The 21951-nt window shown below is 37.4% G+C and overlaps 1 protein-coding gene across 23 annotated transcripts in view; it reads right to left on the reverse strand.

The window, feature by feature from the left end:
• Nucleotides 1-21951, reverse strand: part of MPDZ (multiple PDZ domain crumbs cell polarity complex component) — a 99768-nt gene that overhangs the window by 54148 nt on the left and 23669 nt on the right. For 19 of the 23 annotated variants that reach the window (XM_027883707.1, XM_027883706.1, XM_027883717.1 and 16 more), the window contains 11 exons: nt 18555-18776; nt 17479-17618; nt 15301-15514; nt 12987-13115; nt 11602-11805; nt 7584-7698; nt 5911-5999; nt 4083-4278; nt 2746-2844; nt 888-967; nt 119-265 (listed from right to left, as the gene is read on the reverse strand). In XM_027883707.1, the coding sequence (XP_027739508.1) occupies nt 119-265; nt 888-967; nt 2746-2844; nt 4083-4278; nt 5911-5999; nt 7584-7698; nt 11602-11805; nt 12987-13115; nt 15301-15514; nt 17479-17618; nt 18555-18776 (1635 nt within the window). The remainder of the gene's footprint in view (nt 1-118; nt 266-887; nt 968-2745; nt 2845-4082; nt 4279-5910; nt 6000-7583; nt 7699-11601; nt 11806-12986; nt 13116-15300; nt 15515-17478; nt 17619-18554; nt 18777-21951) is intronic. The other 4 variants (XM_027883725.1, XM_027883709.1, XM_027883722.1 and 1 more) reach the window with 3 other exon arrangements.

Here is a 21951-nt window from a genome sequence, read left to right on the forward strand (position 1 = left end):
CACTAACTGGTATGCAGTTAGATATGCCACATTCCCAAGGTCATAACCCATGAGAAACAACTTACTGCTCAAAAACCTCACTGAATGCAGACTAAGTTAAGGTAGTATTTTTTCTTACTTCCAGCAATTCATCTCCACTGAACAGCTTGCCACTTCGTCCAACTGGCCCCTCCGGTAAGATAGATCTGATGAAATGATGTCCGACTGTAGCTTCAAGGCTTATCCCTAACCCACTGCTTTCACTAAATTTGTTAACTACAGCCACCTAAAATAAGATTAAGAAACAGTTATATTTGATGTATTTACAGCCATACCTGTTACTTTCCATTTCAATTTACAAATTATGAGGTCAATATTCCAGAAGTGAGAAACCACAAGTCCTGTGATATGTAACAGTGACAGTCAGGTAAAAACTGAAACTTTGATCACACACCACTTCACAATACACAAGTGAGAACTGCTTATGATAATAATATATCTAATAATACACACTTCTGCAGACACTACACCTATGGCATACAATTTTGCTGTAGCTTCTAAACTCAGATACCGCTTTTCACCTGTATCTACAGTATATGTTCTATGTATTTTTTATATCATTACATCAAACCATTTATTCAGTATGCGGAATGGGTATGAAACTTCAAATTCTAGCTAATGAAGGGAGCTTTGAATTTCACCTTAAATATTACTTTTTTTCTATAATACACACTTATTCTCTTGAAGTTAGGAAATTGGGAAACAATATTTATAGGCACAGCACTCTAACAAGCCTATGATTGTTTAGCAAAAGACAGGAAAATGTATATTCTCGTACAAAAATTATATAAAAAAAAATCTCAACAGACTAAGGGGCATATGTGTAATTTTAAATAGAATTTACCTACCACTATTTCATAATTCGAACCCATAATCCTCTGCCACTTCATCTTTGTAGCTTCTTCTTCGGCAGTAGTTAGCTGGAAATCTAAAAATTATATCTGAGATTACTGTGACAAAGAACAAAACAACTAGTGTATTCCTATAAGTGACAAAGTATATGGAACATACAAGATGATACAATCCAGACCATAAAAAATGTCACAATCATTCCCATGATGTCAGAACTCTCCTAAATATGACTAAAAATTTGGCATGTTTTGTGTCACCAAGCTTGGAGTTACCCAAGGAAAATCTTCAAAATACTGTTAGATTCCAACCCTGCAAAACTAACTGGGTATTTTGAAAGAAATGAAGTTCACAGCTGGGGAAAAAAAGGACAAATATTAAAATTAGCACTAGAGTTGAGTGAATCTATTGCAATTTTTAAAGATAATAGGCACAAAGAAAATGAAAAAGTTGCATGCATGCCCTGGGCATGTGTTAAATCAGCCCAGTATGTGGGCTGATTAGATTGATTCAGGGAGATGGCTGAAATACTGAAAAATGTAGACTGTATACTAATCCTTTTGGACAGACACTACATTTTAGAGAGCGTGCACATATGTGCACACACACAACAGCTAAAGAGCAGCAATGAACTTGCAAAGAAAAGAAGGGGACAAAGTAATTGATGTGGTGAAAAAAACAGTGACAGACTAGGCAACAAACTATGGCAACTCTTGATTGAAAGTTTATCTGCAGGCTGAAAAAACTGAGAAATGCTTTCTTCCTGCTCATTTTCCCCTCACTCACATCTCTAGGCTCTATCGCAGGAAGAAATAAAAAGCAGTATTTAGATACAAAAGCCAGCATATTCAAGATCCATGCTCTGGACTGTGCCTACAGTAAATACCCAAATAAAATCTTAAGATCTGAATGTTCATCACAGGCAAAGACAAGAATTTTCATCAAAAGGTTCCTAAATCCCGCTGATTCTAGTAAGAATATAAAATGTCTAACAGCCCTGAACAGCCATTGCTTGGAAACATTACTAAATATAAAGCCAAATGTTATATGGCATTCAAATAGGACAATACTTTCCCCAAAGCAGAGACCCAGCCGTATCTGAAGGAAAGGCATTAAAAAGAAATTCCTTCAGCTATCCAAGATAATAGAAAGCATGAATTATGAGAAGATACACATCACAAAACTTATCAGTTCCCCTCTTCCTCTGGAAGAAGGAATATGTTATAAAACATGCCCCGTGCATCTTAATCTGGAAAACATATCATCACATATGACTTCTGAAATTCAAAGCAGTGTTCTAAGAGCTCAAGAGAGAACAATAATACTCATTAGAAAGTAAGAATTTCTACAAGGAGTATGGGAGAAGTCAGAAAATATCAGTGCACCAGAACTGACTGAATTTCAAACATTACCAGAGAACACAGATGGAAATTAATGCAAGCTCAGGAATTCGTGACAAGGAAGTTTATCAGAAGAGGTAGAAGTCTTGGAACTGTAGCTGGAAAGATGCTGACAATTTGAAAGATAAAGCGTATTGGGGAATGAGGAGGAAAAATGGGGTTTTTTCCCAGACTAGACTAAAAAGAGTAGTTACACAAAACCAGACTAAGAGAGGGCTGAGCAAGTGGCAAAAGCAGACTGCTTCTTATGACATCTTTGGCATATAATTATTTTCAGATACATACAGTAGTCATGATCCTACAGCACTCATAATCAAGAGTACATGATTAAATGTATAACTACTTCGGCTTTCTAGTTCTATCTCAGCTAAACAAGACACAAATGGAAAGACACAAAAAACACCTGATCTTAGTGTTAGCACACACAAGTACATCTCCATAGAATAAAACATTAAACCTTGAGAACCTGTCTCCTGTTGTTTCATGTCATCTCCAATATTTACCACACTTGCACTGCATGGCAATGATGGGGATCCCTGTTCTGTTTCACTGTTATCTGGAAAAAAAGAAGAAATCTTTTCAGCTATTTTATGTTGTAATATTCATCAAGCTCACAGGTATGCTTCAGGGCATCTACTCTCTCTTCCATTAGACTTCAGAGTATCCCTATTTGACAAATGGAATCTGGCATAGGGGGCCCAGAATAAACATCACATTTCAAAGACATTGTCTCTCCTATTAATGCTTTGCCTTCTTCAGAGAGTTTTCAATGAAACAAACAAACAAACAACAAACAACAGAAAAGCAAAACTACCAGTACCTGCATTTCTATGACCAAAAGAAAGTATATCAACATCCTTTAGAATTCTTGTATTAACTTTTTGTTTGTTTGTTTTCTTTCATGCAATTCAGGAATTTGACACTGAAAACAAAAATGCTACAGACTTGAAGACTTGCATAACTGACATACTTTTCATTTGCAGAAAACCTGTGCCACAAAGTTCTGTTATCTATGTTGCTGACTGTCAGACATCTTGAACATCTATCGGCTGGAGAAACAGCACTGAGTATTTTGTCTGTACTTTTTGCTAAAGGTGGGAGTGAGAGGATGACATACAGATAACATACTACTGGGTGTTTGAAAATCTTGCACAGGGTGAGGATTAGGCTACAGTTGATGAATTGTGACGTACTTCTACTGACACCAAACTATAACACAAGTAGCTGTTTGTGCATCCAGCCTCCATGCAGCTACCCTGTGTTCAAGCACACTGACTTACAATATCTGGCACATATACTTCAATATGTGCAGAGTATATAAGATTAAGCTTCACTGATCTCATGTCATCAGCAGCAAAATTAATACTGGTCTTTAGCTTCTGAACATTGTACACGCACATCAGATTATTAATAACCTCTAGATACAGGCCACTCCTCTTGTACCCGGAGATTGTGATATGCAAGAGTGAAAGGAGCTGAGATTTGCTTTTGCTCATTGAGGAGGCTGCCTCTCTGCTTGCTTTTGAATGCAGCTTTCACTCTTGAGCATGAATAAAAGATTTGCTACCTTCTTGCCATTTGAAGATTTGCAGGATCAAAATCTCAAAGCAATTCAGACAGAAGTGCAATGCAGAGCAGAAATTTCAACACTTGATTTGAAAATGTAACAAATAATACCACTATGTCCACAAGATTAATCAAACCATAGTAGACCCCACTATGCCCTCATGTGCAGCAGCTCTCCCAGCAGTAATAGCTACCCAGAATAAATCTAGCCAACCTAGTTTTAATTACCTTTGGCTGTGCTACTATCCTTTGTTTGGAACTGTAAGTCCTTTTCAACAGGAGCATTGAAGTCCTCCTGGGGCGGAATATGATTTTCCTGCTTAAGACCTCTTCTGATCAAAGTGAGCCGAACCGTTTGTCCTGTGTGCCGCAAAACGTCAACTGCTTGCTGGTTAGTAAACCCCTGAAGATTTGTTCCATCCACCTGCAGGATCAAGCAGCTTTTCAGTCCACCCAAAAAAAAAAGTCCAGGGCAAAATACTATGGTGAGCTCTCAGCATCTGTTAGCCTGCGCACAAAGCAAGCGGAGGGGCAAGAACAAAACCTGTATGACTTAGCAAAATTGGATATGCTAAGCATTTCCACTGGAGTACCACACAGCTCAGTGACAATCAGCACTACAGCAAAGAGAGGGGAAGTGCTCCAGGTGCCCACAGTGGTGCAGCCAGGCAGATTGGCTCTGCAAAGTGGGAGAGGACACAGCATGTGCTGAGCAGGGTACATTGTGCAGTCTGCCTGCTTGACCACTTCAGCCATCTCTACCTCCAAGGAGAAAATGCTGGGTGAATAAACCAGCACAGCCACGGCTAGGAGTGCTGGTGACACAAGGGTTAAGGAAAGATATATCAATCCACGGTGGTAGAAAGAACTACAGAGTGCAGTCATTCTGAGGCCAAGGAACCTCAGATATAGTAACCTCTACTACTGAACACCATGAAGTCCCATTTCCCAATCAAACACTGTCAAAACTAACCAGATGTTATTAGTGGTTCATCATTTTAATATTTTAAAGAATAAGATTTTGGCCAACACTGTTTGAAACTATCTCATTAACTCATTAATTCAGAGTTTTTTTATGGAAATCAAAACTTCGGCATGGCTCAATTTCATCCCATTATCCCTAGCACACACCCCATTTTATTCTTCTCCCTGCAAACTCTGTAATATTCTATTATTTCTCAATTTACCCTTCTGTGCCTTAAATTTCTAAAATACTTCTAATCGTACTATGTTCCTGCAGCTTTTTCTGTCTATCTACACAACACACATATTTCATTATTTTAATTGCTCCTCTATGAAGAATGAATCCCCCTGGACTCTTAGTCATCATGTTGTTCTTCTCTTAACTTCTTCCACCTCTGGTGCTCTTCTAAGTCTAAAGTAACCAAAAATCAGATGGGGTTATTTTTTCTCCAAGCTTAAGGAAACCATATTTAGGAAGTGTTTATTATTCTTTTGTCTGAGATCACTCAAATAATTTTCTTCTTCTGCATTTGCAGCAGAAGAAGCAAACTGCAACGAACAAGTTCAGCCATCTGTACTCAGCATGTAAATCATTACTAAAACATATATACTTCCACAAACAAATATTCAGGCACATATAGAGAGAGACAATAACTTGTTCTTAGAGCTGCCTAAGGAGGTATCTATGAGAGACACAAAAATGCACTCCCTGCATTCATGACCTCATTTTCACTACACAAAAAACATTTTATGGATGAAAGTATGTTCTTTTTTTCTCTGAGCACCTAAAACTTTAATAACATACTTTTAAAAATAATTTTGAAAAGTTGGGCAAATTTAATCAAACTTCAGAACTTTGCACTTACTAAGCTCCTACTGACAAGATACACACATACAATAGAGATTTTTTAAAGAAGTCCAAATGTGGATAGCATAATCAAAAAGATAATGTGATCAAATATTTTTTCAAAAAAGGACTCATCATTTCAACAGTAACCCTAAGTATTTTAAACAAGTAATAAATGAGCATTTTTTTACAACTTAAGCAGAATTTCACAGACAAGTGATCTCGCTTCTTTCTGTGTTTACTTACAACTATAATTTGATCTCCCACATGGATTCTGCCATCATGTTCAACAGCACTGCCCTTTGTAATGCTTTTCACAAAGATACCAGAAGGTTCTGGGATGAAGAAACAGGTAAAATTACATTAACTAATTTATTAAGAAACAATTTAAATAATGTAACAATCTCTAACTAATGGCATCAATCAAAGAGAGGAAAAAACCACAACCCACAATCTCAAATAATGATAAGAAAATAATTATGAAGAAAAGTAACGATTAAAGTAAAGCATAGATATTAGTATTTTCCTAAAGGATGAACATTATTATTGTTGGCTTGCATTGGACCAGATTTCATTCAAAATCTTAAAATGCCAAATTCACAATTCTTGCGGCAAAACAAGAAATATTCCAGCTTACTTAAACCTAAATGTTGAAACCAACATCAACAATGAACATATCTCTGACTTTTGCCAAATTTGGACAGAAAATTCAGCCTGAGTATACTAATCTGGTAAACTCCGAACTTTCTACGTACTTAGGAGCTGCTTAAGAAAATGCATGTTTGGATAGTCAAATCCAGAAAATTATAAGCAAACAGGACTACAACTTAGATTTGAACCAGCTTTTAAGTACAGCTACCAGTATTAGATAAAATTAGACACAAAATTAAAAAAAATCCCCAAAAATACAAAAAAGCCAAAAACTAACAAAAAAATCCTAACAGAACTATCTAATAACTAGACAGTTACTAATTTCAAATCAGAAGGAAAAGGAATATATAGAGAACATCTACTGAAGGGACATTTTACTAAAAGAAATCCATTTTAGGAGAAACACACTTGCCTGTGAAACAATTTTAACAGCTCAATAAACTGAAAATCTATGGAGTTCCTACATGCACGTTTGGCACAGCATACATGAAATTGAGAAAAGTAACAGCATACACAGGCATGAAATCAGGTCTGACAGTCACAGGCCTGCAACACTGATATCAGAAATCTTAAAAGAATCCACTTTCTCTCAACAAATGTTCCCATTCTGTTAAATGAATGTGTTTGATATGAAGATAATTCACTACAAAATGCATTCTAAAAGTTGTCAGATCCTTTACAGACTTGAATTTTACTGGTCCTCATTATAACAGAAGTTAGCAGGAAAGAAGGCTAATGATTCAATTCAGTTTAGGAAAAACAAGACTATAAATATATTAAAGTCACATCATTCACAAGTCTCTTTTTTTTTTTTTTTTTTAAGCTGCTGTTTCCACCCACAGGCTGGTCTTACTGAATTCCAGGCATTCTTATATCCTCTAACAGCTGTACATAACCCAAATGGCTAATGTATTACCTTGTAAGAGTCTTTTAAAAATGAAAATGTAACTTCAAAAGCCCAGCTAGTTCTAACAAAGAGGGCTCAACCTATTTTAGAACTGTTTTTCAAAAACATATAAGCACAAGCTTTAGCCAAAAAAAATAAAATTTGATGTAAAAACAGAGGTGGGATTCTATAATAGCACCAATTGCTTTTATTCCAAATGTCCTTCTCACAAAAGGAAAACAACGCTTTTTCCTTTACAAACTTTAAATAGATTTTTATATTGTTAAAGGTTCTTTTAAGAGATACTATACCAAAACTACGTCTTGAATGCATATACACAATAGTATGCAATAGATTGTATAGTGCAGAAATTGACCATTACCTGATGTTTTATCTCCAATGTAACCAGCAATAGTTATTCCTAAACCCTGGTTGTTTTTAGTAAGTTCAACATTAAATTTCTCCCCATCTTCACAGCCATCAATAGAAGCATCTGTCTAATAAGAAAACAGTGATAAGAAATGAAGCTTTTTTTCCTTTAAAAATCCTTCACATTCTTTAAAGTCATTAACACATAAAATTTGATTCAAACATAAAAAAGGAAGTGCAAACTTTCCTTATACTCTTTGCTGGTCACCAGAGAAACGAGAAATAGATTGACACTCCTCATGATGGAGCAATACAGGGCAGATCATGTACTTTCCACCCCACTGCTCCAGCATATTACCTCTAACCTATAAAATCATTATTTGATGACTGAGTGGTGAGATTTGTACAAATTGAATTATTAATTTCTTGTACAATAGGTTACACATATATGAATATGGAACTTGCTGCTATTCTGGCACCTCCTCAGAACCAGCTTTAGATGTCTGCATTATTAAAAAGAAGAAAAAAAATCATAATTCTATTTTGTATTCTATTTGTTTAAATTTCTGTTCAATAACTATAGCTATGTTTTTTAAACTTGTCAAGTTTAAATTATTCTAAAAGCTACAGTTAGGCAATTACATTTCTTGCTTTTGAAAGACTTAAAAATTGGGTTTTAGTAAGGTGTAATTATACTTCCAGCTACTTAAATAATTAGTCTCTGTTAATGTCCACTATAAGCCTCTAAATTTCAGTAACAAAGGATTTGAGAACAAATAAATAATTTATTTACTGTTAATGGAAGTAAAATACATATTAAAATCCCATTTTAACAATAGTGACTTTGTAGTAAAAGAAAAAAACTACTTATAAAAATTAATTTCAACTTTAAAATTTTGGTTTTAAATTTTTCATCTTTCAGTTGTCAGATAGTTTCTAGCAATTTCAATATCTGATATATATCACTATATGATTACACATAGAAGGCTTTAATTTCATTGTACTTATATGGGTATCAATATTTATGCATACATTTAAAATGGGATTTCATAAAACAAAAATCCTTCAAGATCCTGGTATACTCTTCTTTTATTCTGTCCTTTCTGTATGTCAAGAAGCAGCTAATATTTTTTAAAGTGCCACTATGGCAACCAGGCAGATACTAATCAAACCCAATTTGACTAGGTAAGTATGTATGTGCCTAAAAAAAGGAGACTTCAGGAGAGCTGTGATGCTACTTGCCAAGAGAATCTAATTTCAGTTCTTTACCTGAACAACTCCAACCAAAACCAAAATTAGGCACAAGAAAAATAAATCGCTACTGCATTTATCGTCTTTCTACTTGATAATACAGGATTACTTTGGCCAGAGGTAATACCACTAAAAAACTGATCCAATTTCTATAACCTCAAGAATTTTTACAGGATAGACATCTACAGGTGACCATGATGAAGTGGTCATTTTGAAAAGCCATTCTGCTCTCAATATTAACTGTAAGAGCATCTTGAAGTCTTCATCCACACTATATCTGATAGGAAGAAACTAACAAACCAAGCTGTTTGCATCATCTTCACTTCAGTCCCGAATCAGTAAGTCTTGCACAACCATTAACAAGGTGCTCCTTCCAAGAAAAAGACTTTGTATACGCAGAAGTTTAAAAATAGCCCTACCTTCTGTCAGAAGAGATGTACCAGGAAGAAGGTATTGAAAAGTAAAGAATGTAAGCAAGGTGCCAAAAAATTTAAATTCTGCCCCTTGGCTGCTTTGAGCTACCTTCCTCAGTACTAGAAATCTTATACATCCCGCAGCTGCAGACACTTCCCTCAACATTGCATCATATATTGGTGGTGAATGGTGTTATTGATCAGTTACTAGTGGTGTCCCTCAGGGATCAGTGTTGGGCCCAGTCCTGTTTAATATTTTTACTGATGATCTGGATGAGGTAACTGAGTCTATCATTAGCAAATCTGCAGATGACAACAAGCTCAGAGGGAGTGTTAATCTGCTGGGGGGTAGGAGGGCTCTGCAGAGGGACCTGGACAGGCTGGATCAATGGGCCAAATCCAGTGCTAGGAGAGTCAACAAGGCCAAGTGCCAGATCACATGCCCTTTGGCCACAACAATCCCATGCAGCACTACAGGGTGGGGAAAGAGTGGCTGGACAGTGGCCAGGCAGAAAAGGACCTGGGAGTACTGACTGGCAGGAAGCTGAACATGAGCCAGCAGAGTACCCAGGTAGCCAAGAAGGCAAATGGCATCAGGAATATGTACGTGGCCAGGACCAGGGAAGTGATCCTTCCCCTGTACTCAGCCTGGTGAGGCCACACTTGGAATGCTGTGGACAGTTCTGGGCCCCTCAGTTCAGGAAGGATATTGAGGTGCTGGAGCAGGTCCAGAGAAGAACACCCAGGCTGGTGAAGGGACTTGAGCACAAGTCCTGTGAGGAGAGGCTGAGGGAGCTGGGGTTGTTTAGCCCAGAGAGGAGAAGGCTCAGGGGAGACCTCATCACTCTCTTCAACTCCCTGAAAGGAGGTTATAGCCAGGTGGGCGTCGGTCTCTTCTCCCAGGAAACAAGGAAGAAAGACAAGAGGGCACAGTCTTAAACTGCACCAGGGGAGGTTTAGGTTGGATATCAGGAAGAAGTTCTTCACAAAAAAAGTGATTGGACATTCCAATGGGCTGCCCAGGGAGGTGGTGGACACACCATCCCTGAAGTTGTTTAAGGAAAGTCTGGATGTAGCACTTAGTACCATGGTCTAATTGACGTGGTGGTGTTTGGTCGTAGGTTGGAATCAATAATCTCAGAGGTCTTTTCCAACCTAGTTGATTCTGTGATAACCTCAAAAAGGCAAACACTGAAGAAATATACACAGATAATCAAATTCAGCTTTTGTTTTGAGATTCATATTTTTCAGACAATACTAGGGCTAAATATGGATCCTCTATCTAAAATACAGAGAGGTTTTATGTCTGAGTGCTGTCAAGACACAAAAGTACCAGTTTGTCTCTCCTGTTAGACGCTCAGAAGCCTCCATGTTAAGATAAACTTTCTTTGCCTTATAGCCACAAAAGAGGGGATGTTTCTTTTTCACAGATACCACTACAATGGACAGGGGCAAAATTTATCATCCATAAATTTTTATGGCTTTTTTTCTTCTGAAGTGACCTGTTTGAAATCTAAATTGTAACTGTGAAGAAAGTAAAACAAGAAATCTTTCAAGGCCTAAATTCTATACAGCTGTAGGCTCAAAACCACTGAACTTTTTCTTCTCTCGTTAATTTACTCCACATACTCACATTTAAATGTATCTGATCATAACCACATGTGGACAAAACAGTACTGTTCCTGGCTCTTTTGAAACCAGACTATGCTACAAACATGCAAATAACCTATTTTGTAGAGGGTTTGAGCTGACAGGTCATGATAATATATATGGCATTTTTTAAGTAGCTGACAATTGTAGAGGAGTAACAGTGCATATTACAATCATCAGCAGGGGAATAAGGGTAGCAGCTGATGGACTGTTTTTAGAAAACATCTAGCGAATAAGCAATGACAGGTGATGTGGGATAGAAGCAGCATCTCTGTGCTGGTTGGCACAAGGAGGAACTGTCTGATGAAGAGCTGAAATTATATGGAAAGAAGAAATATTTCTGGAGAGGAAAAAGACAAGCAGACAGAGAAATGATACATAGTCAACCAATACTGTCTGAAGAAAAGACTTCATGACTTCAGCTGTTTTTAATGTAATAACATACCCTTGCAATAAACCCAGAACAAGTTGTTAATCAGATTATACTTATGGAAGTCCTAAACCTTATTCCCAGAAGTCTTTAAAAATATAGTTACTTAAATTGTGGACTCATGACATTTAAATTCTCCCAGATCGTGAGATGAGAACACCACTAATGGGAAAGAAAATCCTAGCTTTTGAGAAAATAAGGACAAAAGACATTCAAATGGCAAGTAAAAAGAAAGGAAGTTTATAGTAGATATTTGCAATAAGTTAAGTATATTCACTGTTACTTACCTGTTTATCTAGTTTTGAGGTGGGTACTGGTGTACCTGGAGGAACTGCTGGTAGAGGTGGCTCCTCAATAGGACCCCTTGCAATTACCAGTTTCACTCTATTTCCACACTGCCTTAGAACTTGTGCCACCTGCTCACTGCTCATTCCAGCTAGGTCTGTATCTCCGATTTTTAAGATGTGATCTCCACTACACAATCTCCCATGCTGGAGGAAAAATAATGATGAAAAAAACCTTTTAACATCTTGCTACTTCTTCCATGTACCATACAGTCAGAAAAAGACCACACAGCTATAGTCACTTTTACAACATATGAACCAGGTGAATTTTTTGGGGTGTCAAGTCAATATCCCGAAGGTTGCCTAACAGCACACTAATTTTACTAGGATTTTCCACAGAAATACCCAGGAGATCATTTTTCAAGAAGTCACCTAAGCACATAAAAATAAAGGTGTTTTGTTATGGTTATTACCTACTGATATTTAACAACTGCATGTAGACTACAGAACTTCAGGTTTCATTTCCAAGCTTCACTTCCATACTTCTAAAGACAGCAAAAAAAACATTTATTCTGCTTTGCACTTCTATTCAAAAACTAGTTCTCTGGATCAACCATAACTTCAAAATAAAATTAATTTCTCACTGTGATCCAATTATTTATGTATTTACACTTGTTTACTCTCCTACTGATTTACATTTAATTAATAAAAAAGCTTTGCATGAATTTAGGCCATATGATGAGTATTAAAGAGACAGGTCTGTAAAAGGAACCTATCTACCTGCTCAGGGAAAGAGTGCAGCAGTAAATACTCTCCATGAATCTCCAGGTTATCAGGTCTCTACTGCTGTTGTTGGAAGACTGACCAGTTTCTGTACCTTGACCATCATTAATGCAGCCCTGGGTACTTGTCCAACGGACAACCTTGAAATCAGCTGTGATAACTAAATTCAATTCATGGGAGCCCTTCAGGCAAGTGCAGAGCCTGCGTTCTGAAGCAGATATATGAAGTCACATGTCTGCCCAAGCCTCAGTAAGCCCAACAGAGAGAACCAGATGGTCTTAGCTGTTAGGGCAGAGCAAGTCCATCTTTGGAGTTCCCCCTACCTTTGACTATAACCAGTACACTCATGAAAGAGTTAAGAGTCTAAATGACTATAAACCAAACACGTACAATGTAACAGGTTTGAAAACGTAATTTAGAGCCTAATTCAGCTTTTACACTCAAATCTATGGCAGTAAACACACCTTTATTGAGGATAAATTTCACTACTTGGTCTTTTTTTTTTTAATTTATGTGGATAAAAGCTACCACTATTTAGCATGATCATAAAAGTAAAGAATAACTTCACACCTTACTGAATGGTAACAGAAATGTACTGAATGTACCTGATCAGCCACCCCTCCTGGGAGGATGGTTTTTACAATCACTCCAGTTGACTTTCCTCCCACTATCCCAAATCCCAGACCTGAGCCATCATTCACCAACTCTATGGTCTCCACATGCTGCCAGTGAACCTAAAAGGAACAAATATGCAAATGATTAAAAATTTAGACTCATAGAATACCTGATTTTTATAGGTATAAAAAGACCCTTAAGATTATCAAGTCAAAATCTTCACATAGGTATTAGAACTTCTAAACTGTTTTCTCTTTTTTCTTGAATATGTTTTGAATAATGGAAGGTTGGAGGAAGGTGGACATAAGAGACCTTTTTAACAATTACTATCTAAGATTTCATAATTTTTAAGCAATAAGTTGGTAGTTCCAAAACAGGTGAAACTTCTCTGGTACAAAACAGCTGGGTAGTGAGGCAGACCTTTCAGGAATCTGTTGAATTAATTTAAGTAGCAACTCAGGGTGCCCACCTTCATGCCCCTTTGCAGTCAGTAAATACTGCTGCTAGAAAATCTCATAGTACTAGAAATTAAAGTCTTCAGCTAAGCACATGTTCATATTGGCCACTATAAAAAAGCACAGGTGAAAGCAAAATCCCAATTCAGGGATTTTTAAGGCTTTTTGAGATTTTGGGATTTTTGAGAACAAAGAAAAATTATTGCCAAGAAGAAGGCGGAGTTCGTTAAAGTAAACTACTGCCTTGTTATCTGTTAATGTCCAATTATAAAGGTATTTGTAATGGATGTTTACAGCTGGACAGTAGCCTGTATCCAACTGTATGCTTCTTGTCACAAGACCCTGTGTAGAGACGTTATAAAAACTCTGAGCTATCCTAATAAAGCAGACATATTTTAGATCTAATAGGTCGTGTATGTATGTCTCGGTGCCTCCCCGTCAAAAAGAAAGAAGCAGCAGGTATTGTAAAGTAGGCATGAGCAGAATTGCCTCATGTAATGACCAAAGATTTCTGCACTGTCTGATGTCAGCAGCAGCAGAATGACACAGGTCTGACGGCAGACTTCGTGTTCTGACAGGAGGCAAAACTGCTCTGAAAGAGAGACAAATGCTTGGTCGCTCACATGGGGCACTACTTGAAGGGACAACTGGAAGCTCGTAGTGTGCTTTCTCCTGAAGAACACGCCACACCATTCAGTCATCTGAAACTTGAAACTCCATTGCTCCTACATGAGGTAGGATCTTGAAGTAAGCATTTATTTTGGCATAATCCAGGCATTGCAAATTCCCTGTGGTACCTATTTGGAAATCCACAGTCTTAACATAAACCAATGATCAACCAAAGCCTGAAGGAAAAAGGACAGCTCCAAACACACTGCATTTGAAAGCAAAGAGAAAACAAGCACTGTGAAAAGCATGCTAAAAAACCAAAAGCTGTGGCATGTTTTAAAGGAACATTTTTTCAAGCAAGTGAAGCTGTTTGGAGAATACAGAGGCAACCAGATGGAGAAAAAAGTGTGTCACAGCAATACTGGAAGAGAGAGTAGGCCTCTCCTATGTGCTGGCAGGAAAGGTTAGGTCAGTCAGCTGTATTTCTACATACAGATGAAATGAGTAATTCTGACATTCTTTCACTAAAAATTTTATACTAATGATTAAAAAAACCCCTAAACCAGCTGCTTTTTCCAGATTGCTCTCTCTATACTTCTGGTTATTGACTTCCTTAAAGAAGGGCCACAAATGACTGAATAGCAAAATCTACAGAAACTGAAGACAGATTGTTTCATTCCAAGACAAAGCATTCCAAGACATGAAGATACCAGCATTCGAAATAAAGGAATTGTAGCAGAGCTGTTTTCTAGGGGGTCCTAAAGTGCATCCATGCACATGGCATTTTAATGGTTCACTCTTGTTACTTTACTTGGATCCCCCACGCCAACAGAACAGAGAAACAAACACACAAGTACCCATTTAGCTGGTGGTGCAGATTAGATTGCAATGCCTCAAAAATTCTGTTTGCCCAAGCAGAAGGTAAAGAAAAAAAAGATCTTGTTTACTGCAATTTCAAAATATAGCTTCATCAAGATAAACACACCGTATTTGCACTGGTAGATACAGATAATTTGGCAAAGGAAGGGATATATTCAAGATGAAGATTTCCCCCCAGCAAACCTGAATATTTTCTACTTTTTTGCATGGGCAAAGGTACAACAAAGATAAACAGAAGAAAAACCTTGAGATATTTGAAGGCTTGTACACACAAGTTACAAAAAAAAAGTCTCAAAATACTGTATGCAGTAAGTACATACATGACCAGAACTGAATACACAGATGTTTGGGGTATACTCACCGGGTTGGAATGGGCTGAAACTGTGCTAGCAGCAGAGGGAGACCGGGAAACTACAGGACTGATGAGCTGAGGAAAAGTGCCCCTGGCCACAACTAGCTGGACATTATCTTTTGCTTTCTGCAGAATGCTGATAGCCTGTTGATGTGTTATTGTCTGATCAAGGGCTTGTCCATTAATAGCAAGGATTTGATCTGCTTCCTTCAGCTTTCCATCTCTGTCACATAGGTGTAAACAGGGAAGGGGGATGACAAAATAAACAAACCAGAAAAATCAAGGAAGCATTGTCACAGAAATTGCAGTATTTTGACAATTTTCCAGTATTTTTAATAACCCAGTCTCTATTTCCCCCCACTTTTTTTAATCCCTCCCTGCAGTTGTGCTGAAAGGAGCTGATGCGGCACCCTGGTGATTGCTTCCTTTGAAGCTAATCCCACTGCACTGTCCCCTGGCTACTACCCCCTAGCTAGCTTTCTTCTCCCTGGGCCCCCATGCGAGACTAAGCATCTTAATCGCAGTCACTCCCAAACACAGCCTGGGAGCTTGTGTTTATTCTTGACTTTGAGCCTCTTGCTTTACACATCAAGTGCTCCACTTTTCAGTGTCCCCATCCTGAATATTCATCAAAGTGTGGAGTGGAACACACTTTCATCAAAATGCTACAGAAACAAATTTTGTTTTGCTGGAACATAAGGGGGAAAAAAAAGAAAAAAAAAAAAAAAAGGAAAAAAGAAGGGCAGCCAAATAAAGAAACAGAATGAAAATGATAAAACAGATTCCTTTTATACAAGGAGAAAAAATTAAAATTTAAAAAAACTCTTTGCTTTCTGACAAATGAAGCACTACTGTAAAACTACATACTAGGCCCTTCCCCAGACCTAATCCAAAGGAAATGCATGAAGCCTACAAAGTTGGCTGCTTCCTCCACCTATTCTTTGCATCCCAAAGCGCCAATGTGTTGAAAACAAAGGGCAGCAATGAAAACAAGGATCCCTACTATACCAGCTTTTGTGAGAATCTACACTGTAGAAGCTCAGTTACAGCATTCAGGAAAAAGACTATCTAGCTTCAACCCATAGTATTTCACTTGTGAATTTGAACTGTTTTCCAGAGTTCTTCTGAAGACTTATTATTGCCAGAGCCTTTCTCATTTATGATGCCTGTAACAATTGTTGAATGTTTCTCTTCTGCGCAATGAATCAGGTAGGGCCTGACTCAATAAAGACAGGTCTGATCTCCACGTAATAAAAGAAGTAAAAGCAAATACCACTTGAATGGGAAATAAAAAAAAGGGGAATTTAGGCAAATTCTAAAATAGTGTGAATACCCAGAGCATGCCACTCTCCATAAATGAATTAACTCTGCAGACCATGCTCTGGCCTCTGCTAATAATAGTGTTCAGATCACAAATAATCCGAAAACTTCTCCCTACAGCACAGCAAAAAACAGGACCAACATGACTCACACCTCTCCACACAACATACAGAGTTCACTGTAAAGGAGCTCCGCCCAGCATCCTTGATCACTGATAGACCTCACCAGCCTGCGGTGAACCTGCACTGCTGCCGTTCACCACTAAGTCTGTCTGCTCCCTTGGGCTGGTCTTACAGCAGAAATCCATTTCTCTCAACACTACTTGTGACATCTGAGTTTAAGTCTAAAGTACCCTTTCAGCAAGCTGTTATTATTGCTGAGCTTCTGTAACATCAACTTAATATCTCTTTGAATATCTCTGAGTTTAGATCAAGCCTTGCTTGATTTTAAAGCTTGGTTTCCCACCTGCTCAGTGGGCCCTACCTAAGAAATAAGACTGCTAGTTACAGCTGACTTTTTTTGCATAAAATTGTTTTTCAGCGCATTTAAGAATGGCAAAATATGGATTTCAGTGTTAAAAGACAAAACACAGTATGGCAGCCTCCCCTTTTTCCTTACTTAAAAGGAGATATTATAAACAAACCACAGAGAAGGACATCTGTAGTTCCTATAAATTCAGAACAGATCATGTGTTGCCCTGTTCCAACATCACAAAAACTGCAGTGTTAAGTAATTTTACATCTGCAACGATGCTTAGGATATGAGGGAAACATGCCCTTATACCACAAAAATAACAGCACTAACACAACTAAATTGCACTGTCACATTAACAATTGATATAGTAAAATATTCCAGTAGTTTTCTTACCTATGTGCCACACTTCCCTCCTGGATTTCTTGCACAAATATTCCTAGTTCTCCCCTGTTTTCACTCTTGAGTCCCACAACACTGAAGCCCAGACCACCACTTAGAGGTTTAGTAAGTTCAATTGTCTCAACAAGACGACCCTATTCAGCAGAAGTTAAAAAAAGAGCACAAATGTTAAAAGGTTAAAAATTAACAAAGGCTAAAAATGTTAAAAAGTAGTAATAATGAGTGTTATAAACAACTTGGAAATTAGTTTCTAATTCACCAGTTATAGCTGGGCAAAACTATACAAGCTAATAACTGAAACATAGTTGTTAATTTCCAACTTTTTCCTGTGATATAGAAAAGATTTGAGAAATGAAAGACTATCATAGCCCAGAGAGGAAATCAGGAAAGAACAGCTAAATATACAGAGTTTATGCTTAGTAGTGACTAAAGTAGGACATGCATCTATAAAATTTTAAAGGGTACAGGCTAACTTTAAAGCAAAACTAGAAAAAGAGGATGAATTTCAGAAAGACAAAAAAAGTAGGACTATGCAAAAGGCTCTCCAGAAAAGCATTAGACTTCTCCTATCGGGCTTTTTTACAGATTATTTATGAAAATCTTAGAATATATGCCTAGGCATTTTCAGCTCCAGCCACTTGCAGAGGCTTGTACATCATTTCTAGCTGCTACAGGAAAGTAGTAAGATCACACAGCAAGGCCAAAAAGGAATTTTCCATTTTATTTCCAAGAAAGTTTAGTTGTCATTAATTATGCATATAAGAGCATGCTCTGAGAAACCATGTCCCTCATGCACAGAGAGGCAGTGCTACAATGCACATAAAAAGATAATGGGATGCTGATCTGTGAGACACACATTGACCAGCTAAGGACAGTAACTCAGCAGTGACAACGTCAAGGCTACTTTTTCACCTGCTTTCTCATTTATTAATTGTTCCTAAATTAAAAGGTTACTTTTATTTTCTATAGCAAGTGACCACTGGTTTGCATAATAACAACTGCTTTTAAATAAACATACATCTATTTTAATCAGTAGTCCACATTATGTGGTTACTGTAAGACAAATTTACCTGGGACATGTTTCTGATCAGCTGCTCAAAATCATCACTAGAGGACTTCCCATTAATCTGAGGAGTAATGGATTTCATTGATGCTTCCAGCACATTAGCTGGGCTGCCATTCTGCTGAGCCAACAAATATGACTCATTAAGTGGCAAGGACCCCATGTTCACACCATGATGGAGAAGTTGGGGGAATTCATCAGTGGAATGTATGGAGGGTGCAATATTTACCTGTAAAAGATTGATGGCAACACAGATTTATAAAGCAGAAACCTCTCACCTACGTAAGAGCATCATAGTAAGTCAACTGATTGTTATAAGTACCTGAAATGCTAATCTGCAGTTTAAAAAAAACATTTTAAAAAGAAAAATTACCTTCAGTATTTACAATCAATGTAAAGTTGTGAACTACGAGCATAAAACACAGAAATTGATGAGAATAATTTAAAACTGCCTAAAATTCATTTGTTCCTATCAGCATAGCATCTTGAAGTATCCCATCACAGTGGTAGAAGTAAACAAGTATTACCAACAGTATTACTATTTAAAAAAAAGAAAAACACACAACCAAAATCCAAACAAATGTATCACTTATTTTAAAAGAAAAAAAAAAGTATTTATATATTGGTGAAAAAAAGAAACCAACCTCACCAGCTACATAGAGGGCAAATTTCCCTGGTCAGGTTTCTGCATCACAATGCACTACCAATGTGACTATCTACATGAGCCAGAGTTAAATGCTAAACTACTGAACAAGTCCAAAACCACCAGGCTGATCTGAAAATCCTAACTGCACCTTTACACAGACAGACTTGACAATACCATTCTCTTAGAACTGAAAAGAAAATAAGAAATTTCTCCATTTTGCGCAGCCATAGTAGCCTACCTCTTTTCAAGCAGATCTCTCCCAACCAGTCTAAGGAATGGCTGCTGGTGATACAAAGCTCACTTAAGAGATCAGCAGAATCCCTCACCTGGCTGTTGTCCTGCTTGCCTGTTGATTGTCAACATGAACCATTTTACTCCACATAGATTTGCTGCAAACTTGCCTGGCACACTAACCACAATATTGCAGTTTCAAATATTCTTCGTAGTTTGGCAGTGTACATTTTCTAGCATTCTGCACCACAATACAGAAGACTAGGGTTCCCCTTCCTTAAAGTCATATTTTTAAACTTAACATATTAACAAAAATTTAAAAACTGTAAATATATTCTGAAATGCCTACTGCACCAGTCTTAAATGTTTAAGCATGTTACTTCTATTAGGTTTATCATATCATTCTCCCAATAGTCCAGTCATTAAAAGGTCATTATTGCTCTCCATCACACAATTCCATCTCACCTAGGTGCTTTAGGAAAATCCAATAAACAAATGTTGGTAGTTGAACAGCTTATGTGCCTGAGAAGACCTTCAAGTTAAAGAAAAAATACCACAAGACAGCATTGGGAAAAAAACAGTTCTCAGGAGCACTTAGCCTGCTCTGCTATAAAAAACTGTTAAGAGGAGAATATGGATGTTTGGAACTCAGATATTTCCATAACATATTGATTATGTTCTGTTGTCCGTATTTGTGAGGAATTAATTGGCTGCATTACTTACCTGCATGAGGCTATATAACAAGTTAATTCAGTTCCACTTTCCCAATGTCCTCCATTTCAATGTATAAAAGTATATACCTGAACTTGGTCAAAGATGTGCTTTATTTCTTGTTCTCCTCCACCTCTAAATCTTCTTGTAGATCCTATTGTTATATTTCTTCCCACAAAAAAATTGTTATGGGTGAAACTATCAGTCCTAAGAGTATCTAACATCTACCCAATACCACTGCAATTAACCAGCCTTAGCTGTTTCTATTTAACATTTTTACATTTCTACAGCAGGATAAAGAGTATATAAGATGCAAATCCAAACTAACTTTCATGTGCACTCAAAGGCCGCAATATATCGGTTTCGTATCACAATGTTAGCAAGTTATAGATGCAAGTTCATTTTCTAAATTGCAGTGCTCATTCCAGAAAACAGAATTTAGTTACACTTTCTGCTGTAGGTTACCATCCTCAGAAAACTCTTGGTAAAAGGAGACTAATCACTTGCAGAACTAATCACTTGCTCAAGCAAAGCCAGCAAATTAGCCTAAACAAAGAACAGCATAGTATGAGCAAAACCTACTGATTTTGCCCAATGTCAATTAGTGAGAGCTCACAGAACCATTCTGGTGCAGCTTTTGGAGTGGTAACCTCAAAATAAGTGGGCAAGACTCAGAAGATGAGAACAGTAATGACTCCAATCAATACGATTACACTCGGAGAAGAATACATTAAATGTCTTTCATTTCATCCAGGACCACTCTAACTGCATTATTGGTCTTGGGGCCTTTTTAATGTGGCAGAAGCTTCCTGATGCTTCATCCTTCAGGATGGCAGAAGGGGAAGTCACTGATATTATTGATAGTCCTATAAAATCCAACTGTGCGTGAATTCTCCATTTTGAATAGAGTGTACAGTCATTTTATAAAACAGAAAGAAGTAAAATCCTACAATTTTAAAAAGCAAAATTTGAGACTAGAACCCCTTCTGCTTTAAAAAGAAAGAGCCATGCAGGCAAAAAAACCCAGAATTTTAAGCCACAGAAACTGACTGTAGCTGTGGCTTCACTGCTCTAAGTTTATTCCATGTTACCACATGGTGTGAAAAATGTTAACATAGAGACAATACCAGCAACTCATGAAATCTGGATGAAAAGTCTATGTCTTTCCTGTCTCTGGAGTGCTCTTTTACACACAGATGTGTAGGGAGCAAGTTGCATTAGAAAAATCAAGCAATGCATGAAAAGGTATGTCAAGCCACAGTAATCCAAAATTATTACAATTTTAGAATAGTGTGAAAGATACAAGAGGTGTTTACATCATGATACTGTTATTTTTTTCTAATATACAGTCAGACTTTCTGTATAGATACCAGGAGAACAAATGGAACTACACATCAAAAATAAATGGTTGTAGAGAACGACTCACTGCCCTTACAATGAACTGTATTGTATGCCTTACCCGAATCTAAGATACTCCTTGTACCACTCAATATCCCATACAGGACAACCTTCAGCATGCAGAAGGATCCCTGGGCCCATCCTGTATTATGATCTATATACATTCTTCTACTACTAATTAAGTTTATTGATTGCTTTGGGCAGCTCATTTCAGTGTTTGCAATGTTCTATCAGCAGGGTAGCCATGATGGGCACCTCAACTTTCACCTGAACATTTGCCCAATATCACCATATTATTCTCTATTTAAGTTTGAAGGAGTTCTTCTATTAAGATATGACAATGTCCTTAGGGATTTACAATTTTCTCTCTAGCAGAGAACTTGGATGTTCCCATGCTAAAATAGAATTAGCTCCAGAC

The sequence above is a fragment of the Empidonax traillii genome, unplaced genomic scaffold, assembly GCF_003031625.1.
Source record: "Empidonax traillii isolate 1590-97213 ecotype Southwest subspecies unplaced genomic scaffold, ASM303162v1 scaffold133:size1091145, whole genome shotgun sequence".
NCBI lineage: Eukaryota > Metazoa > Chordata > Aves > Passeriformes > Tyrannidae > Empidonax > Empidonax traillii.